Genomic DNA, 16,793 nt, shown 5'->3' on the forward strand with positions numbered 1-16,793 from the left:
TTTGCGGCTTCCTCCGTCCTCAGCGACAGCAACCTCGGCGCCTCCTTTTATAGCAGCGCGGCGACCGCTGATTGGTGCCGACCGTCCACTCCGCCCCGCCGCCAGCCGGTGTGCTGCGCTCTGCTTGTGTTTCTTCGGGGATAATAAAAAGTGTTTTTACTGCTTTATCTGTTGCGAAATGGCTCCTTTTCGACACCTGGAGGGCCATGGAAGTGCCTCTTTTCTCCCGGCGGTGTCTTGCAGCGAAGAGAGGTGAGTTTGTGTATAGGGAAGACAATAAATCCCGACTCTTGGAACCGAACAGACCTTGACAATGCAAAGTTTTGTTTTTCTTTGGAAATTTTAATTTTTCCTTTAAAGTTAAAGTGAAACAGGAAAATCAGTGTTAATCTCCAGATGGTCTTCTTCACATTAGACCAGAAATCTAATGTTTAGAATCTCATTCGTTAAAATAAAATCGTTTCAAAGAGAGTGAGGTAGCACAAATTTCCACAAGCCCTTCCTCTGCTTCTCAGCGAGGTCTAGACCTCTGGCTACTGCGAAACACTTAATTAGGGATTTTTTTTTCTCCCCTCCTCTGCTTCCAAAGATAAAGTTTCCAAAGGCCATGCATGAAATCATAGACAGCGTGTACTTTATTTACTGTAGAATGGGCTACTTTCTTTGTAGTTCTTTGGTGGTGTTAACATCACAAAAGGCTCCCTGATGTTAAAGGGAGAAACTGGGATGCAAAACCCAAAGATGAAAAGGTTTGTGTTGAATCACTGAGTTTCACGTAAGTCTTTGGCATACAGAAACCAACCACACTCTAAATAAAGCACACAGAGGTATTTGTATAAAATCTATTGGTACGATTCAGTAACATGGGGAAAGATCTAGTTTGCAAGAGATGTGAGAGCACCATCTTATTCATATTTTGATGCCAAGCTAGGAAGAACAAATACAATTTGTGCTCACTGTTCTTTTGACAGGTTAGATCAAGTCATGGGAAATTTCTATTCATAAAACCTTTGTCTGCGGCACAGATTGATGTAAAGTTCCTTATTCACAATGTGGGGACTACTCTGTTAGTGTGCACACCTCCTTGTCAGCTATAACTTTGTGTCTCAGGTAAGAGTTCCTAATGCATTTACCTTTAAGTTTAACGGCCATCAGCCAGTTTAGCACCATCATATTGCTGCATTTGTACCTAATTTACATGAATTGCACTTGAACAACTTATGTATGATGCTGACCACAGGACCAACTTCACTATTTCAAAATGCAAGATCTGTGAGTGGAAAAAAAAAAAAAAAAAGAAACAAACTAATAAAACCAAACACCTCACCTTTCTCTTTCATTCTATCCACTCTGGCCAAGGAGAGGATCACTGCCTTTACTTGCTACCAGCAGATAAGCATATTTGCTGTTATCTGATTAATCCAGACACTTAAGATCTACCTTTTGGACCTGTTTCTCCTATTGAGTGCTGTGACACATAGTTTGGGAAAAGACCTTCTTGCAGAAGTGCACTCACTGCACTTTGGCACCTCTGACACCTCCTTTAGTAACTGATAGCTTTACTGATACCTGACTCTTCTGAGTTCATTTCTTCATCCATCACTGACCCACTGTGCTCAAATACATCCAGACTACAGCAGAGAAGCTGTAACTTACTGCAGAGAAGGCAGGGAAATGAGATGCCAGTTCACAAAAACAAGGTCACAGTGGCTCAGCACAAGTGGAGAAACATAGTTAAGGGAGAAGAGATTTGGTGCCTCTCCCTGTGTTGCTGGAGAGCAGGGCCTGAAAGTGACATTCCCTGCACTTTTCCTAGAGGACGCTGGGCTGCAGAGTCTGCCAAAGAAGCAGTTTAGCACAGATGTCCAGAAGCTGAAGCACTGCCCTGAAGTAAGTGTAAAGATAGCTGCTGGCATCACTGCACCTGTGAAAGCAGCCCAGCTGCATGGAGCTGAGCAAGCAGATGTCTTCAGAGAAGAGCTAGAGGAGAAGGGATGCTTCTGGTGTTTTTTTTATTTCACCTTCTTTTAAAGTATATGTAAGGTGCATTATGTAAAGTTTCATTTTGGGACCCTGAATTCATCTATGCCTCTTGCTCCTTTTCCACTAGAACTCTTCTGGTAGTTTTGAACCCACAAACAGCTTCTAAGAGGTTTTTAAATCTTAGCTGCATGAAGCAATAACCTTTCTTTATTGCTGACACATATTCAAATGAGAATTCCTATGCTGTCATAGGACATGCATCACTTCCACATTCAGATAAAGAGATGAAATTTTGTCCCAGGGGCCTTACAAGGGAAGATTCCTGTGGACCTGCAGGTGTTTTTTCTTTTCCAAGATATATAAGGAAATAATAAAACTAGAGCAAGGTAGATTTAGATTAAATATTAGGAAGAAGTTCTTTACTATGAGGGTGGTGAGACATTAGCATAGGTTGCCCAGGGAAATTGTGGACATCTCATCCCTGCAAATGTTTAAGACCAGGCTGGATGAGGCTTTGAACAACCTCATCTAGTAGGAGGTGTCTGTGCCCTCAGTGGGGCAGGGGGGTGGAACTGGATGATTTTTGAGATCACTTCCAAGTCAAGCCACTCTATGATTCCATGAATACTATGACTTATGAAGGATGAATTTGTATGCTTCTCATCGTGCTGCCTAGAATCAGAGGTTTTCATTTAAATCAGACGTTTTCCATTAGAATTTGGACTCTGGAATAGTTTTCCACCAGAGGTTGTGGATGCCTCCTCCCTGGGGGTGTCCAAGGCCACACTGGATGAGGCATTGAGTAGCTGAGTCTGGTTGTGAGGTGTCCCTGACCATAGCAGGGAAGTTGGAGTAGATGATTTCTAAGGTCCATTTCAACCTAATCATTCCATGCTTTTATGAATTGGAAGTTTTCCCATTTAAAAATGGGAAAGTCTTACACTCTGGTCTTGAATAGTCCTAGAAAAAGTGAATTTTAAGTACTCACCTGATCAGTATTACAAAGCTGTGATAGGTCGCAGGGTAGCCTCACAGAGCACTCATCTGAAACTGTGGCCACCTACATTCACCATTTGGTTCTGCCCATGACGCAATGAGCAAACCACCAACTTCTTCCCTACTTCTCTTTCCCTGCACATCAGGTGATAAAACTTGAGAGTTCATTGAGATTGCTGCAGAAGAGCAAGGAAGTGTGAGTTGCCTGTAGCTTCATATTGGTAATCAGAGGTCCATCCAGACTGATGTGATTTTTGAGTATGCATCAGGAAATGAGTCAGCCACTGTATGCTTCCTGAAATACAAAAGGTGGTGAGAAGTAGGCAGCCTGAGGACTGATACCTATTTACAGTCTCTGGAGGAAAAAGCTCCTACTGAGGAGGAGGTTTTAGATAAAGAGACTGCTTTTTGCCTATTCTTCTCCATGATCACTCATGAAGACCTGTCTATAGAATGGCTAAAGAATAAAAAGTGTTCCAGGTGAATTGTCTGTACTACAGATGAAAAAAGGATGCTCATTGTCAGACACCTCTCTAAAGATACAAAATAGAACAAGATATTTGCTTTCTGAGTCCTGGTCCAGCTCCCTGACTGCACTGTGATCAAGGGAGGACTGACAGTAAGAGAACATAACCACTCTCTCTGCCCAGTTCCTGTTTTCCAAGCCTGCTGAACTGCTTCAGGTGTGAAAATATTTTTCTAGAGCTATACCAGTCCAACACAAAATGTTGCCATCTGTTCTGTACAGTCACTCAGTCTCTGATGAGAGCAAATAGAAAATAACCCCACTCAGTGACAACCTCCTGCATGCTCACAGCCAGAAAACTCATTTCTCTTTTGATCCAGATGAGACCCACTGCAGAAATTCACTCTCCATGTCCAAATGAATACTTGATCTCTGCAGACGCTGCTGGTAGTGTTATCACAGAATCATTAAGGTTGGAAAAGACCTCTAAGATCATCAGGTCCAACCTTCTACTTAACATCCCCAGGACCACTAGACCATGTCTCAAAGTGCCACATTTACTCATGTGTCGAACACCTCCAGGGACAGGGACTCCACCACCTTCCTGGGCAGCCTGTTCCGATGCCTGACCACTCTTCTAGTGAAGACGTTCTTACTAACATCCAACCTAAACTTCCCCTGGTGCAACTTGAGGCCATTACCTTTTGTCCTGTTGTTAGTTACTTGACTTGTTTTGACAAGGCAATTCAGGATGGTATTTTTGTTCCATGAATGTTTGCTCGCAAAGCAGGAACAGGCACAGTCAACGTACTTGGCTAATATCCTATTTCATTGGAACTAACAAGAGATGTTTCCATCCCACAGTCTGTCCTGTTGACCCTCCCCTGACCTGATCTTTGTAGCTTTCTCCAAACCCAGCTGAAGCCACACACACACTGGTGATCAGAGCCTGAAACAGCCTATCTCATTATGGAATGCTTTCAAACCTTAGTTGGGATCTGCTGGTAAGGTTACTAAAAGCCAAAGCACTCCTTTTTATCTAATTTCCTTTATTTCTTCTAGTTTGAGCCTGTTCAGGTTCCCGCTGAATCTGAGCAAATGTCTTGCTGTAAAGAGTTAAAATTTGTCATTGTTTCAACTGACAGCAGGAAGAAGAAGAGCAATAAGGCAGATTTTAGCCCTAGGATCCAGCAGATAAGGTTGAAAGTACAAAACATAACAGAAATCCTTTGTTAAAAATGTAATATTTGAATGTAAGTTTACTCAATTATTTGATCAGTGTTAATAAATGAAGTGCATATTTGAAACTCCACCCTCAAATGTTACACACTTACATTCAAATGTTACACACTTACACTCAAATGGTACATTGCAGTAGCTCCAAACAGCTTCAGAACGAACACTTTCTGCCAAAATCCACTGGAAGGAAGAGAGATGAGGCAATGAAACATCCTTCCTTCCCCTCCTCGGTCATCTGCTCCTGCAAAATGCCTTCAGGGCAAATGTTGCACAGGTCTGGCTTCTGCCTGTTTCAAGAGGATGCACCCTATGGGAAAGGGTGGAGCAGAGGAACCATTTTTGGCCAGGGTATTTGTGAAACATCTGCTATGCCCCTTCCACCTTCAAGCCCAAGCATTTCACAGGCCAAGGATGAAAAGACTGCAGTGGCAGAAAGGTCAGGTGAAAATGTACAGCAGGCAGGATGGTGAGGCCCTTGACAGCTTTCAGGATTGCCCAGTGAAGGTCAGATCTGCCCCACAAGTCTTGAGATGCCTAGTGGTTAGGATTCATTCCAAGCAGGCCCTGGAACCCACTTGGTGAGTCAGCAGATGTGCTCACATCTGGGCACATGCACTAAGGGCACTGAAATCCTCTCAGTCCCTGGGAGGTGCTCAGAGGAGATGCTTTTGTCCCATCCTGCCCCGACTCCTACCTGCTCACCTTTGCTGGAAAAGATCTCTGTAACTATCAGTGGGAGAGAAGAGCAGCACTGTCACCAAAGGGATGCTTGTGAGAGTCTCAGCAGGGACAAAACCAGATCACAGCATACTGCTGTAGGGCAACTCCCCAGGAAATAATGGGGTTTTATTCTAATACACATTTCTTTGTAAAAATGAAGCTGACCTGTGTAGCTCCTCATCAGAAGGCCTTACTTTTTGGGTATGTACCTCACTGTTGTCTCTTTAGACAATGAAGGAGCCCAGGGATGATCCCTGTGAGAAATCCTCCTAGGCTAAGACCAACATCTTGTCCTCTATCAAGCGCAGGTCTCTCAGTGTCCAGGAAACACTGTGAGGAAATACTATTAAAAAAAAAAAAAGAAAAAAGTGAATTGTCTCTTCTGTCTTCTAATGATGTCCTTGCCCACGCACTAAGCACTGCAGGGGTTCCTGAGAATATTTGGCAGATGAGTATATTAAAGGAAGAGCACTGAGAAAAGAAGAGAAACCAAAACTCTGTCATCTTTTCAGGCTCACTCTAGACATTTTTTCCCCTTTTCTTAATTCTTTTTTTTTTTTTTTTACCAAAACTCCCTGTTCTAGCAAGGACATCTTTACTGGCACAAGTCCTAACACAGATGCAGTTACATTAAAAAAAAAAAAAATCCTATTTTTTTGGGGAACGTGTGAAAACCAATTCTTGTTTCATTCAATTGCAAACCTTTGCCAAGGCAGATGGGCTTGAATTCAAGCATATGCTTGCTAAAACAAAGGGAAGGGCTAAAGTACTGTTTCCTTCAGGGTCAAAATCATCTTCCTGTTAACGTGCAACATGTACAAAGTGTAACAGACAAGACTGCTTATTTAAGCATCTGCAGAACAATGTTTTCTCTTTTCAGGTCTGTGACAGGTTGAAGTAGCTCTTCACTGCTATTTATTTATTTGTTCATGCAGGTCCACCCCTGTCAAAACACTTGACATACTGTTTCACAGTCATTTTAAGGTGATCTAAAATCAAGCTGCCATTGAAAATTAATGGTCTCAGCTTTCTCATCTCCCTGCCTGCTGCCTGTCAGTTGCTGTCCCTTCCTATGTTCATCTCCAGCAATTCCATGGCTACACATCTCACACATTCAAAGGTAAAGCCTCTTCACTCTGTGACAGCTAGGTGGCTTTCAGATTCACCAGGCCAGGGAGATACTAGGCTACAATCAGAGGTTCCCTGTCAGCAAACAGACCTGAAGAGTAAGAAGTCACCAAGCAAAAAAGTAAATTCCCCATCTTCAGGTACAACTTCTGCACAGGCCCTGTGACAGTAAGGACACATGGTCTAAAGTGGGTTGTACCACTCAGTGCCACCAAAAAAGTCCTATCTTCCTGAACCCATTCAAAGAATCTGTCTTTGACTAAAGCTGGCCCTGGCTCAGTGTGAAAGGCAGCACCAGGAGTGCCACTTAGGATATACCTCCCCAACATCTTCATCACTTCCTTCCTCTGGCCACAACTGTATGTGGGCACAACTGCCAGGCAATAGCAGGCAACAAAGGAGGGGATCCCAATGATCCTTCCTTACTTAGCATTGGTTGCTAGGCAGGCATCTTAGGAAAACAGGGATGTTTCTCAACCATCTTGATGTCTGTGGTTAAGAAACAGAGCAAAGCCACAGGGAGATCCTTTTGCAGGATGCTGCACAGTTTTATCTGCTCAGAAGGAGAAGAGTTGGGAATTCAGAGCATTCCACTCACGGTAGAGCTGCTTCCCTTTTATGGGGTGGAACACCGCTCCAGCTCTCACACAGCACTGCTGTGCTCCAACCAGTCACACACGAGATTTGTCCCAGAGCTGGGATTTTAAAAGTATACTGGCCTTGAATGAAGCAGCTGGCTGGCTGATACTCCACTGGCTTTGGAAGTGTGGTGGGGGGAAACCTCATTCATCAAGTAATTGGCTGCTCCAGCATAGAGTAAAGTCAGCGGCTATTTCAGGGAAAGGAAAGGCAGCTGTTCCCTGGGGTAGGGGGTGGGGGGCATGACTGCACTAGCTCAGCTCCAGGAATAGGCTGAGATGTTAAATGATTTTTTTTTTTTTTTTTGTTCCCCCTCACACTTCAGGAAAAGCTAACACACAATGTTCATTCGCAGGGATGGTTTCCTGAGCATGATGTGTGCTCGCCGTCCCGCAGGTCACTTTCCAGTGTGTCACATCCTCCTGCACCAGGGAGAGCAGGAAACAGCAAACTCCCAGTATGAGGCAAAGCATTCCCATCGCAGCAATTGGTCCACGGGAGCTATAAATTGGTCTCCTCCAGAAACAGATCAGAATTTGTCTGTGGGGAGGTCAGCTGGAAAGTAAAGGTAAGTTTGAAGCTGGGTTTGGTTTTTTTTTTTTTGAGTCTTTTCGAGTGCTATATTAGGAAATCATTCTCAGGGGTTTTTTTGGGCTCATGTGTACCTCTATTGTGGGGGGAGATTTTTTTTATTCTCTAAAAGCAGAAATTGGTTTTATTTTCCTTTATGTTGGCATAAATTGGTGTATTCAAAAGCTATGCAGCTTAAGCTATATACTGAACGGTTGTTCTACTAAATGCAGTGAGGTGCTTGCTGTTGTTACCTGAGACTCTTCTCAGCAAGAAAATCTGCAGAACAAATTAAGAGTCTACAGGAACCAATATATTTAATGATCTTCATATTGATCTGCTGTTAAGTTACTGATGATATGGTCTTTGTTCATTTCAATGCCAGTATCCATCTAGCTTCATGTTAGTCCTTGTACTTTCTGCTTAATTTCTGACTACACAGTTTTAAAAATATGAGGATACTATGACTCCAGCTAAGAAAATCACAATGTACTAAGTGGCTCAAATGGCCTAATGATACCAAGGGGGGGTTGGGGGAGAATCATTGTTCTGAAAGACATAGGAGGAGGTCCTAAAGGATTCTACATGAGGTGGGTTAGGACAGGTAGACAGGGAAAAAACTTGCAGTGAGATTATTTACTTACTTCAGGATGGAGAGACTCCTTATGGTAGGAGGTTTCCTCCTTCTGAAATACAAGAGGATTCTGCAGATGAAAGCCCCAAGGATCCCAGCTATATAGTGTGCTCATGTGAGGAACCAGGCACCTGAAATTCACACAGTACAGAAGACAAAGTAAAAAAGTGGCTGCAGAATGATTCTGCTTAGCTGGCTCTAGGACAGGGTCTTTCTGCTGCAGAGACTTGTTTTGGCTATAAGGGCATTATGAACTGCAAGCAGCTTCCTAGCTCTGTGGATAGACTTTGCTAGGTGCAGAGGCAGCATAGCCTTGTGCACAGTGTAATGCTGTGGAGCACAAAATCTCTGGTCCCATCAAACAACTGGCAATGCTACACTGCTCCTGTTACCTCCCTTGTCTCAGTTGTCCAATGTGTAGGTAAGCTTAAGGATACTGTAAACCACTTTGCAGCCCTACAGCAACCTGTAAATGCTTATTGGAACATTTCTTTTGATTCTCATGGCAAAGAACTAAGAAAGCAAAGATTGCCCAGCACTGAAACCCTGAATATTCACCCTCTAGAAAGGAAAATGCTCTCCTGCTATCTTGCCAGGGATGGTTGCCATAACCAGCAGTTTTCAAGCCTTTTATATTCATAGGCCTCTGTGTTTCTCCTGTTCCTCCATCCCCAAGGGAGTACATTTTGAAAGTGGGCTTGCTTTGCTGATGCCCCCTTCATGAACCTTTTAAACAAGGTCCACAGGCCTCTGTGCCACTGGGGATCCACCACAGAACAATGTTTCCCATCTTTGTCCAGACCCTGACGCCAGGTTACAATAGGCAAAAAATGCTGCAGGACCTTGAGCAGCTTAGGCTTAAAGAAAGGAAGGATGTTCACAATACACATCTGAGGCATCAAGGAGCTTCTCACATTCTAGATGGAAAATCCAGACCTTGACTCCCCTCAGCAGCTTCCCTCTATCCTCCTTCAATGGAAAATGACCTCTAAATAGCAACCTAGGATGGATGGCTTTCATTTTCTCAGATCCTGCCTTTTCATGTGAAAAATATCCTTGAACGTTGCAGATCCTCTGAATTCCACCATGGCCATTAATCCACATCCCAAACTGCCATGTCTACACATTTATTGAACATCTCCAGGCACAGTGACTTCACCACCTCCATGGGCAACCTGTTCCAATGCCTGACCACTCTTTATGTAAAGAAACTTTTCCTAATATCCAAACTAAACCTCCCCTAGCACAATATCAGGACATTCCAGTACCTGAAGGGGACCTAAAGGAAGGATGGGGAGAGACTGTTCACCAGGGCATACAGTGACAGGATGAGGGGCAATGGCTTCAAACTACAGAGGGGCAGATTTAGACTGGCTATCAGGAAGAAGTTCTTCACTATGAGAGTGGTGGAACACTGGAACAGGTTGTCCAGGGATGTGGTTGAGGCCCCTTCCCTGGAGACATTCAAGGTAAGACTCAATGAGGCCTTGGGCAGCCTGATCTAGTTGGGGATGTCCCTGCTGACTGCAGGGAGGTCAGACTGGATGACCTTTGGAGGTCCCTTCTGGCCTGGACCATTCTATGACTCTATGATTTCCTCTTCTACCACCTGATACTAAAGAGAAGAGATCAGCTTCCACCTCACTCCAACCTCCTTTCAGGTAGTTGTAGAGAGCAATGGGGTCTCCCCTCAGCTTCCTTTTCTCCAGACTAAACAATCCCATTTTCTTCAGACATTCTTCATCAGACTTGTTCTCTAGACCCTTCACCAACCCTGGACTCCCTCCAGCACTTCAATGTCCTTCCTGTAGTGAAGGGCCCAAAACTGAACACAATACATGAGGTGTGTCCTCACCAGTGTCAAGTACAGGGGCATTGATCACTTCCCTGTTCCTGCTGGTCACACTATTGCTGATCCAGGCCAGGGTGCTGTTGGTGTACATGTGTGTGTATGTGTGTACATGAGTGTGTATGTGTGTGTGTATGTGTGTGAGTGTGTATGTGTGTGAGTGTGTATGTGTACATATACAGAATCACAGAATCAACCAGGTTGGAAAAGACCTCAGAGATCATCAAGTCCAGCCTATTACCTAATACCTAACACCTCCTGACAACTAAACCATGGCTCCAAACACTACATCCAATCTTTTTTTGAACACCTCCAGGGACAGTAACTCCACCACCTCCCTGGGCAGCACATTCCACTGGCCAATTACTCTTTCTGTGAAGAACTTTCTCCTCATGTCGAGCCTAAACTTCCCCTGGTGCAGTGTGAGACTGTGTCCTCTTGTTCTGCCACTGGTTGCCTGGGAGAGGAGACCAACCCTCACCTGTCTACAACCTCCTTTCAGGTAGTTGTAGAGGGCAGTGAGGTCTCCCCTGAGCCTCCTCTTCTCCAGGCTAAACACCCCCAGCTCCCTCAACCTCTCCTTATAAGGCTTGTGCTTGGGACCTCTCCCCAGCCTTGTTGCCCTTCTCTGGACACGTTCAGGTATCTCAATGTCCTTCTTAAATTGAGGAGCCCAGAACTGGACACAGTACTCAAGGTGTACATACATGAGTGTGAGTGTGTGTGAGTGTGTACGTGAGTGCGTGAGTGTATGTGAATGTGTACGTGAGTGTGCACATGTGTGCAGACAGCAAATTCTTCACACAGCTCAGTGAAGAAAAGAAAAAAATGGCTGAATGCCATCCCTGAAATGTTGGCCTAGGCTGAGCATGTCTCATTGGTTTTATTAAACACAAATCCTAACCCAGCCTTTTCTGTTTCTGGACAGAGGCCATGGAGAGAAACGGTGCTGCCTTTCCCCAAACACCAGACCCCACACACCACTTCCACATTTCGCTGCTGGATCAGAGACGGAGGCTGCGTGGGCAGATCGCTCACCTTCACAAGGCAGCTCGCAAACTCAGCAAGCTCCGCAAGAGGTCCCTGATCGCCAACGTGAGCGGCAGCACGCTGACCGCAGCGGGGGCGGTCACGGCCATCGTGGGGCTGTCCCTGAGCCCGGCCACCCTGGGAGCCTCTCTCCTGGCGTCGGCTGTGGGCCTGGGTCTGGCTGCTGCTGGCGGGGCTGTCAGCATCACCTCCGATCTCTCCTCGGTGCTCTGCAATTCCCGAGAGGTGAGGAAGGTGCAGGAAATCGCCATGACTTGTCGGAAACAGATGAGGGAAATCCTCGGCTGCCTGGAGTTCCTTCGCCGGGGGCAGGGCCCCGGGGACCCCACGCTGCGCCAATCGGAGAAGAGGGCCTCCATCTCCCTGTACAACTCCGTCTGCTTCATGGTCTTCTGTGGCTCCCACGCCTTCCTCGTGCCGGAATACACAAAGGAGGTCACAAAAGTCAGCCAAGCGGTGCTGAAGGCCAAAATCCAGAAGCTGGCAGCCAATCTCGAGACCTGCACCAGGGCAATGGATGAAGTCTGTGAACTTCTGGAGTCTAGGACAGAGCTTTCTCAATGTATGAGGAGACTCAATTTGGGTTCTGTAACCACTGCTGAGATCCCAAGATCATCCAGCTGAGACAGGCTTTGCCCCATAATTAAACCCAGGCTTGGAAACATTAAATTATTAACTGTTACCAACAGCACTGCTGCCTGTTGCTGTTGTACTGTTGGTGGTGCTGATCCACACAGGTGTGAATATCTCTCTTGTGCCTTATCTATATCTAAACACAAACTCCTTCCTGATAAGAAGCTAAAGCTCCCACACACACTGCCAACTGACAGTAGCCACGATTCAGGTTGGAGGTTATGATGGACACGTAGACTACTGTGCACAGAGCAGCAGATCCTAGAGCCTGAATGCAGGCTTAGGTGGCTGTTCCTCAGCCTCATGTTTCCCCAGCTCCTCTCCAGCTCTCCTTAGCCAAGGCAGCAAAAAGAAGCAGGTCAGGAGGCTGAGGAAATCCCTGCATTCCTGGTTCTGACTGAACCTGGTTTGTAAATAAAAGGGCTGAGGTACCCTCCCCAAAAAAGGCAGCAGTTTCCAATAGAGTACAGTCTGGTTACCAAGGTACATCTGGAAAGGCTGTTGAAGGAAGCAGCTCCAGATATGACAGACTTCATGGATGGCTCATCACCCCAAGGCGAAATAGCAGGGCCAGAAATTGTTATGCTTCTTGAAGAAACTTCTCCAGGCTCAGAACTGTGATGTTTGTGTTCTATTTATTTACATTAAGATTATTTTAAGTTGTGGGTTTTTTTTTTTAATTGTATTTAAAGATGTATTTTTTTCCTTTTAAAAAGAAGGCCTCTGCTCCAAAGGAAAGCAGCTCCTCTTAGAGGCAAAGCAAGTCTGTGGCATGTGAGAGCAAGTTACCTGTTCTTTGGCTGTGAGGGAGTGAAAGTCACTATAGGAAAAGGAAAGCATGGCCTGAATGCTGATAGTTATAAAATAGGTGAGGCTCTGTCAACCAGTGACAGATCTTAGGAACCAAAACAGGGAGAAGGACAGGGAGCCTGGAACCAGAGTCTGCCTCAGGGCACTGGTGGAAGAAAGCAGCTTTATCTTTTGCAGCAGGGAGGGAAGCATAGGTTGGTGCTACTGCTCTGAGTTGGAGCCCACCTGTGAAGAGACCACATCTGAGAGGTGTAGGTGCCACTCTCCATGCAGTTGAGCAGCCTGTGAGACCCACAGGGTTTTTTTCCTGTGAAGGGGGAGGCAGCACTCATGGAGACTACTCCTAGCGTAGTGCTTACCAGGGAAAGCTTCATGTTAGCAAAATATATATTGGTACTAATACTCTAGAGGGGCTCAGAGAAAGAGAGTGATTCAATAGCAAGGCACTTAAAAAGCAGGAGGAAGGGACCCTCTTTCAAGTGACTGTTCTGCTAGATATGCCCTTCATGATTTTTTGACCCATCAGTGCCTCGGTTCCCCAAAAATGGGGATAGTAGCACTTCCCTACTTCACAAGGATATTCCTGGGACAAATACTGAAAAGTGCTCAAGTACTGTGATGATGGGGAAGGTGTCTGTACCTGGAAGAGGTATAAGGAAAAGACCCCAGAAACTAGCTTGAGACAACTAGAGGAGTTAATGCAGGGATAACTCCACCTCCACCAGTATGTCCCAGTGGATAAGGGGAAACTCCCCTGCAGAGGCACAAATCAAAATGATCACAAAAATAACCAAACAACACTGAATTCTGTAACAGCAAGTAAGCTCTTAAGAAGAGCCACACTCCATCTCACAAAGCTTGAATCTTTGTCCTTTTTGTCTCTTCCTCTCATGAAATCAACATTCGTTTTAACACAGAAGAACACAAGCTTTAGTCCCTCAGAGTGTGACTCAGGCTTGCAATGCCTGTGCCTGTTTGTCAGAAATGACTAAGTACACTGCTGGTTTGATTAAATGAATATGAAGCACTTTCGTGTCAGTGTCTCTCTGCACACCTGCATGTGAACACATTCTCACCCCTTGGATCATCCTGTTCAATCTACTGGAGCCAGGGAATCCACATGAGCAGCTTGCCTTGTACTGAAGGCAAGAATGAAAGAGAGGTCATCAGCTCCAGGTCACACAGCTGGCATTTGTGTATGGGGGGGTGTGTTCATGTCTGTGTGAGTGTAGATCCTGGGGTGCACATCAGCCCATGTACACGGTGGATGTCGAGCTCTGACATGCATGTGTGTGAACAAGCATGTGTGGGTTTGGAGTGTGAACTGCACACTCTGCAAAAGCAGACATGATGCAGAATTTTCCTAGTGCCCCAGCATATCACCAGCAACCTTCACCTGATCAGTTCTGACTTAACCGTGCTTCTGAGATGGCTGGGTTTATTTTCACGGAAAATCATGTAATGTACTTCTACCTCCCCTCCAGCTGCTAGTGCAGCTTTGTCTACAGACAGGGAACAACAAAAGAATGAACAATATCATCTGTTCTAATTCAAACTAATTCAGAAGGATCTGAATTGGATAGCTTAGAGATTCAAGAGGGCTGGTTTGCTCTGCTCAGCACAATCCTGCACTGCAATCAATGCCACTGTTTCAGCAGCTGGGGACAAATCAGATACTTTGGCTTCCAGTCCAAGCCACACTGGCCAAAAAAAAAGCAAAACCCACAACAAAACCCACAAAAATATTCCTGCCTCTGTTCTGTTTTTCCCTAGATTAATCTCTCATTCAAAGTCAGGATTTGAGTTGTTGCACAGTGCTGCTGTGAAAGTGTAATTGAAACCAAGGTGCCACACTCTCCTGGCCAGGTCTCAGCCACTGCACTCTCCAAGTTCATTTGTTAAGAATGTAAATGGAGGTTCAGGCAGACAGTGAGATTTGCAGGCTGGAAAATTTGCAATCCTTCACGAGACAGAGGAGCTGTATGAATCAGTCTGCTCCAAAACACATCCAGTGCTTTTGGACAGCTTCTAAACCAGGTGGCCCTGTGAATCTAAGTCTGAGCCTCTCAGCTACTCTTGATCTAACAGCCAGAAGACAGAGTAGGAGGTAGTTGGATTCTCCTCACCTAGCTCTGAGCATGCTGTCCTTTCTCAGCACAGAATCTCCTGTGATACCCTGGGGAGCCAGTTCTCCGAGGTGCACTGGCTGGTGGAAATCTACCCTATATGAGGGTAAGATTAATTTCTTACTCCTTTCACTCCCTGAAACAGCTCACAGTGGTAGGAGCACCACACCTGGTATCAAGAAAGAATCAGAAGCAACTGACATGCCCCAGGACAGGGGAGTGCCTTGCTCTAGTGTTAGCACTGGTTTAGTTCCAATACTGTGACTCCCTTAGAGTCACAAGCAACCTTTGAGGGAAGTATCTTTGATAAGCATCTTTTTTGCTAGTAGTTATGTTAATTACCTTTCAAAGTAGTAGATGTGTTGGTGAGACCCTTCCTTTGGTAGCTGGGCAGTGGGGGAAGAAGGGTACATGTGTGATTTTCTGTTTAGCCTGGACTTTTGTTAATTTTAAAACCACAGGAGGTTTTAAAATTATAACAAAAGCTGTCTATGACAGAGGAGCCTGAGTACAGTCAGGGAGTCAGGGTATCCCAATAGCCTCTCTCTGGGCATCCCAGTGGGTAGACAGGACCATTTACCATTAGCAGTGAGAACATACACCTGTCTATCTTGTCTTATTATGCATCCCTTAAGAAATATTTAGCATTATACCTGCACTAGAAGCCATCTGCTGTTGGTGCTCCTATCCTGTCCCCCCGCTCCAAGAAAGACTGAGCCTGTAACAGTAGGGCTGAGCCTGCAGTAGGGCTAGGAACATATTTGGACAAGTCTAAAAGCCCTAGAATGAACATTTCTAAATGCAGTATAATCTGCAGTGTCCTGTGATGAAAAGCACAAAAGGGAATCACTATTTAAAAGCAGTACTTTATTTTATCTCACATGAGTGCTCCCAACAGCAGTTCAGGACAGAGGGAAACTTTTATTCAAATACATCTATCAACAAAAGGAAAATAGCTGAATTGGAATTTCACCAGAGCAGAATTGCTCCACCCTGCTCCCCAACAAAACAGCAGCTAAGGTGCATGGGCAACCAGTTCAACAAAAAATCACAAGCAGTGACTTCCTGCCACATCCCCTGACTCTATTTCCTGAGGCATTCCCATGACCCTCACAAGGGTTCATGTCTACGTGCTAAGCCAGACTTAACCTTTAGCACTGGATGATATAGAACAAGCTCATGGCTCAGATTGCTTTAATTTTTGAAACTAACAGTCATAACTAGTCAAACCATCACACTACACTCTGTGTGTTTTTTATTGGGTTGGTTTTGGTTTGGTTTGGTTTCTAAATATTTTGAAATCATTGCTCCTGAGCTCAGTGGGATGCAGCAGTTTCATTTCCAATGCTGCCCAGTGAATTGTTTCAGGTTTCCTCTCCTTTCTCTGTCATGCAGAGAGTTTGTTTGGATTTCCTCTCACTTTCCTCATTGTTCTGGGAACAGAGGAAATGCCATGCTTGGAATCCAGCGACAGATGCTCAGGTACATCAGCATTTCCACCCTGAGCACACCCAGACAGGCTTCCCACACAGCAAGAGAGGGACATCAAAGCAGTCACAAGTTCCATTTTGCAGTTGGCTCTCCTGTCCTTTCAAAGGCTGAATTGTTGGATATGTTAGCATCTTGTTTCCTGAGACAAATGAGGCTCACCTAGCTGTAACTAGCACTGGGACTACAGGTCAGAGAGACCACACCCAGAGCAGACAAAACCCAATAAGCTCTGGAATGACCACCATGACATGATTATTTTGCAGCTGCTCTCCCTTAAAAGGACACTAAATCCATCATTTTCACCTCTCACTGTACACTTGTAGGCTCCCTGCCTGAGTCACAACAGCAGAAATCAAGAGAGCTGGGAGAGTGTTTGCATCTATTCCCATTCCCTGTCCTCTCATTTCATGATGTGAGTTGCCACAGTTTATTTTATGTATTTCTGGCACTTCCAAGTTG

General features: G+C 45.1%; 1 protein-coding gene across 1 annotated transcript; it reads left to right on the forward strand.

The window, feature by feature from the left end:
* The first annotated feature begins 7,555 nt into the window (after window positions 1-7,555).
* Window positions 7,556-12,526, forward strand: APOLD1 (apolipoprotein L domain containing 1). The gene is made up of 2 exons (XM_054386624.1): window positions 7,556-7,739; window positions 11,153-12,526. Exon 2 carries the CDS (start codon window positions 11,158-11,160, stop codon window positions 11,896-11,898), a length of 741 nt encoding a protein of 246 aa, XP_054242599.1. The 5' UTR covers window positions 7,556-7,739; window positions 11,153-11,157; the 3' UTR covers window positions 11,899-12,526.
* Window positions 12,527-16,793: the final 4,267 nt, after the last annotated feature.

The sequence above is a fragment of the Indicator indicator genome, chromosome 14 (genome assembly GCF_027791375.1).
Source record: "Indicator indicator isolate 239-I01 chromosome 14, UM_Iind_1.1, whole genome shotgun sequence".
NCBI classification, from domain to species: domain Eukaryota; kingdom Metazoa; phylum Chordata; class Aves; order Piciformes; family Indicatoridae; genus Indicator; species Indicator indicator.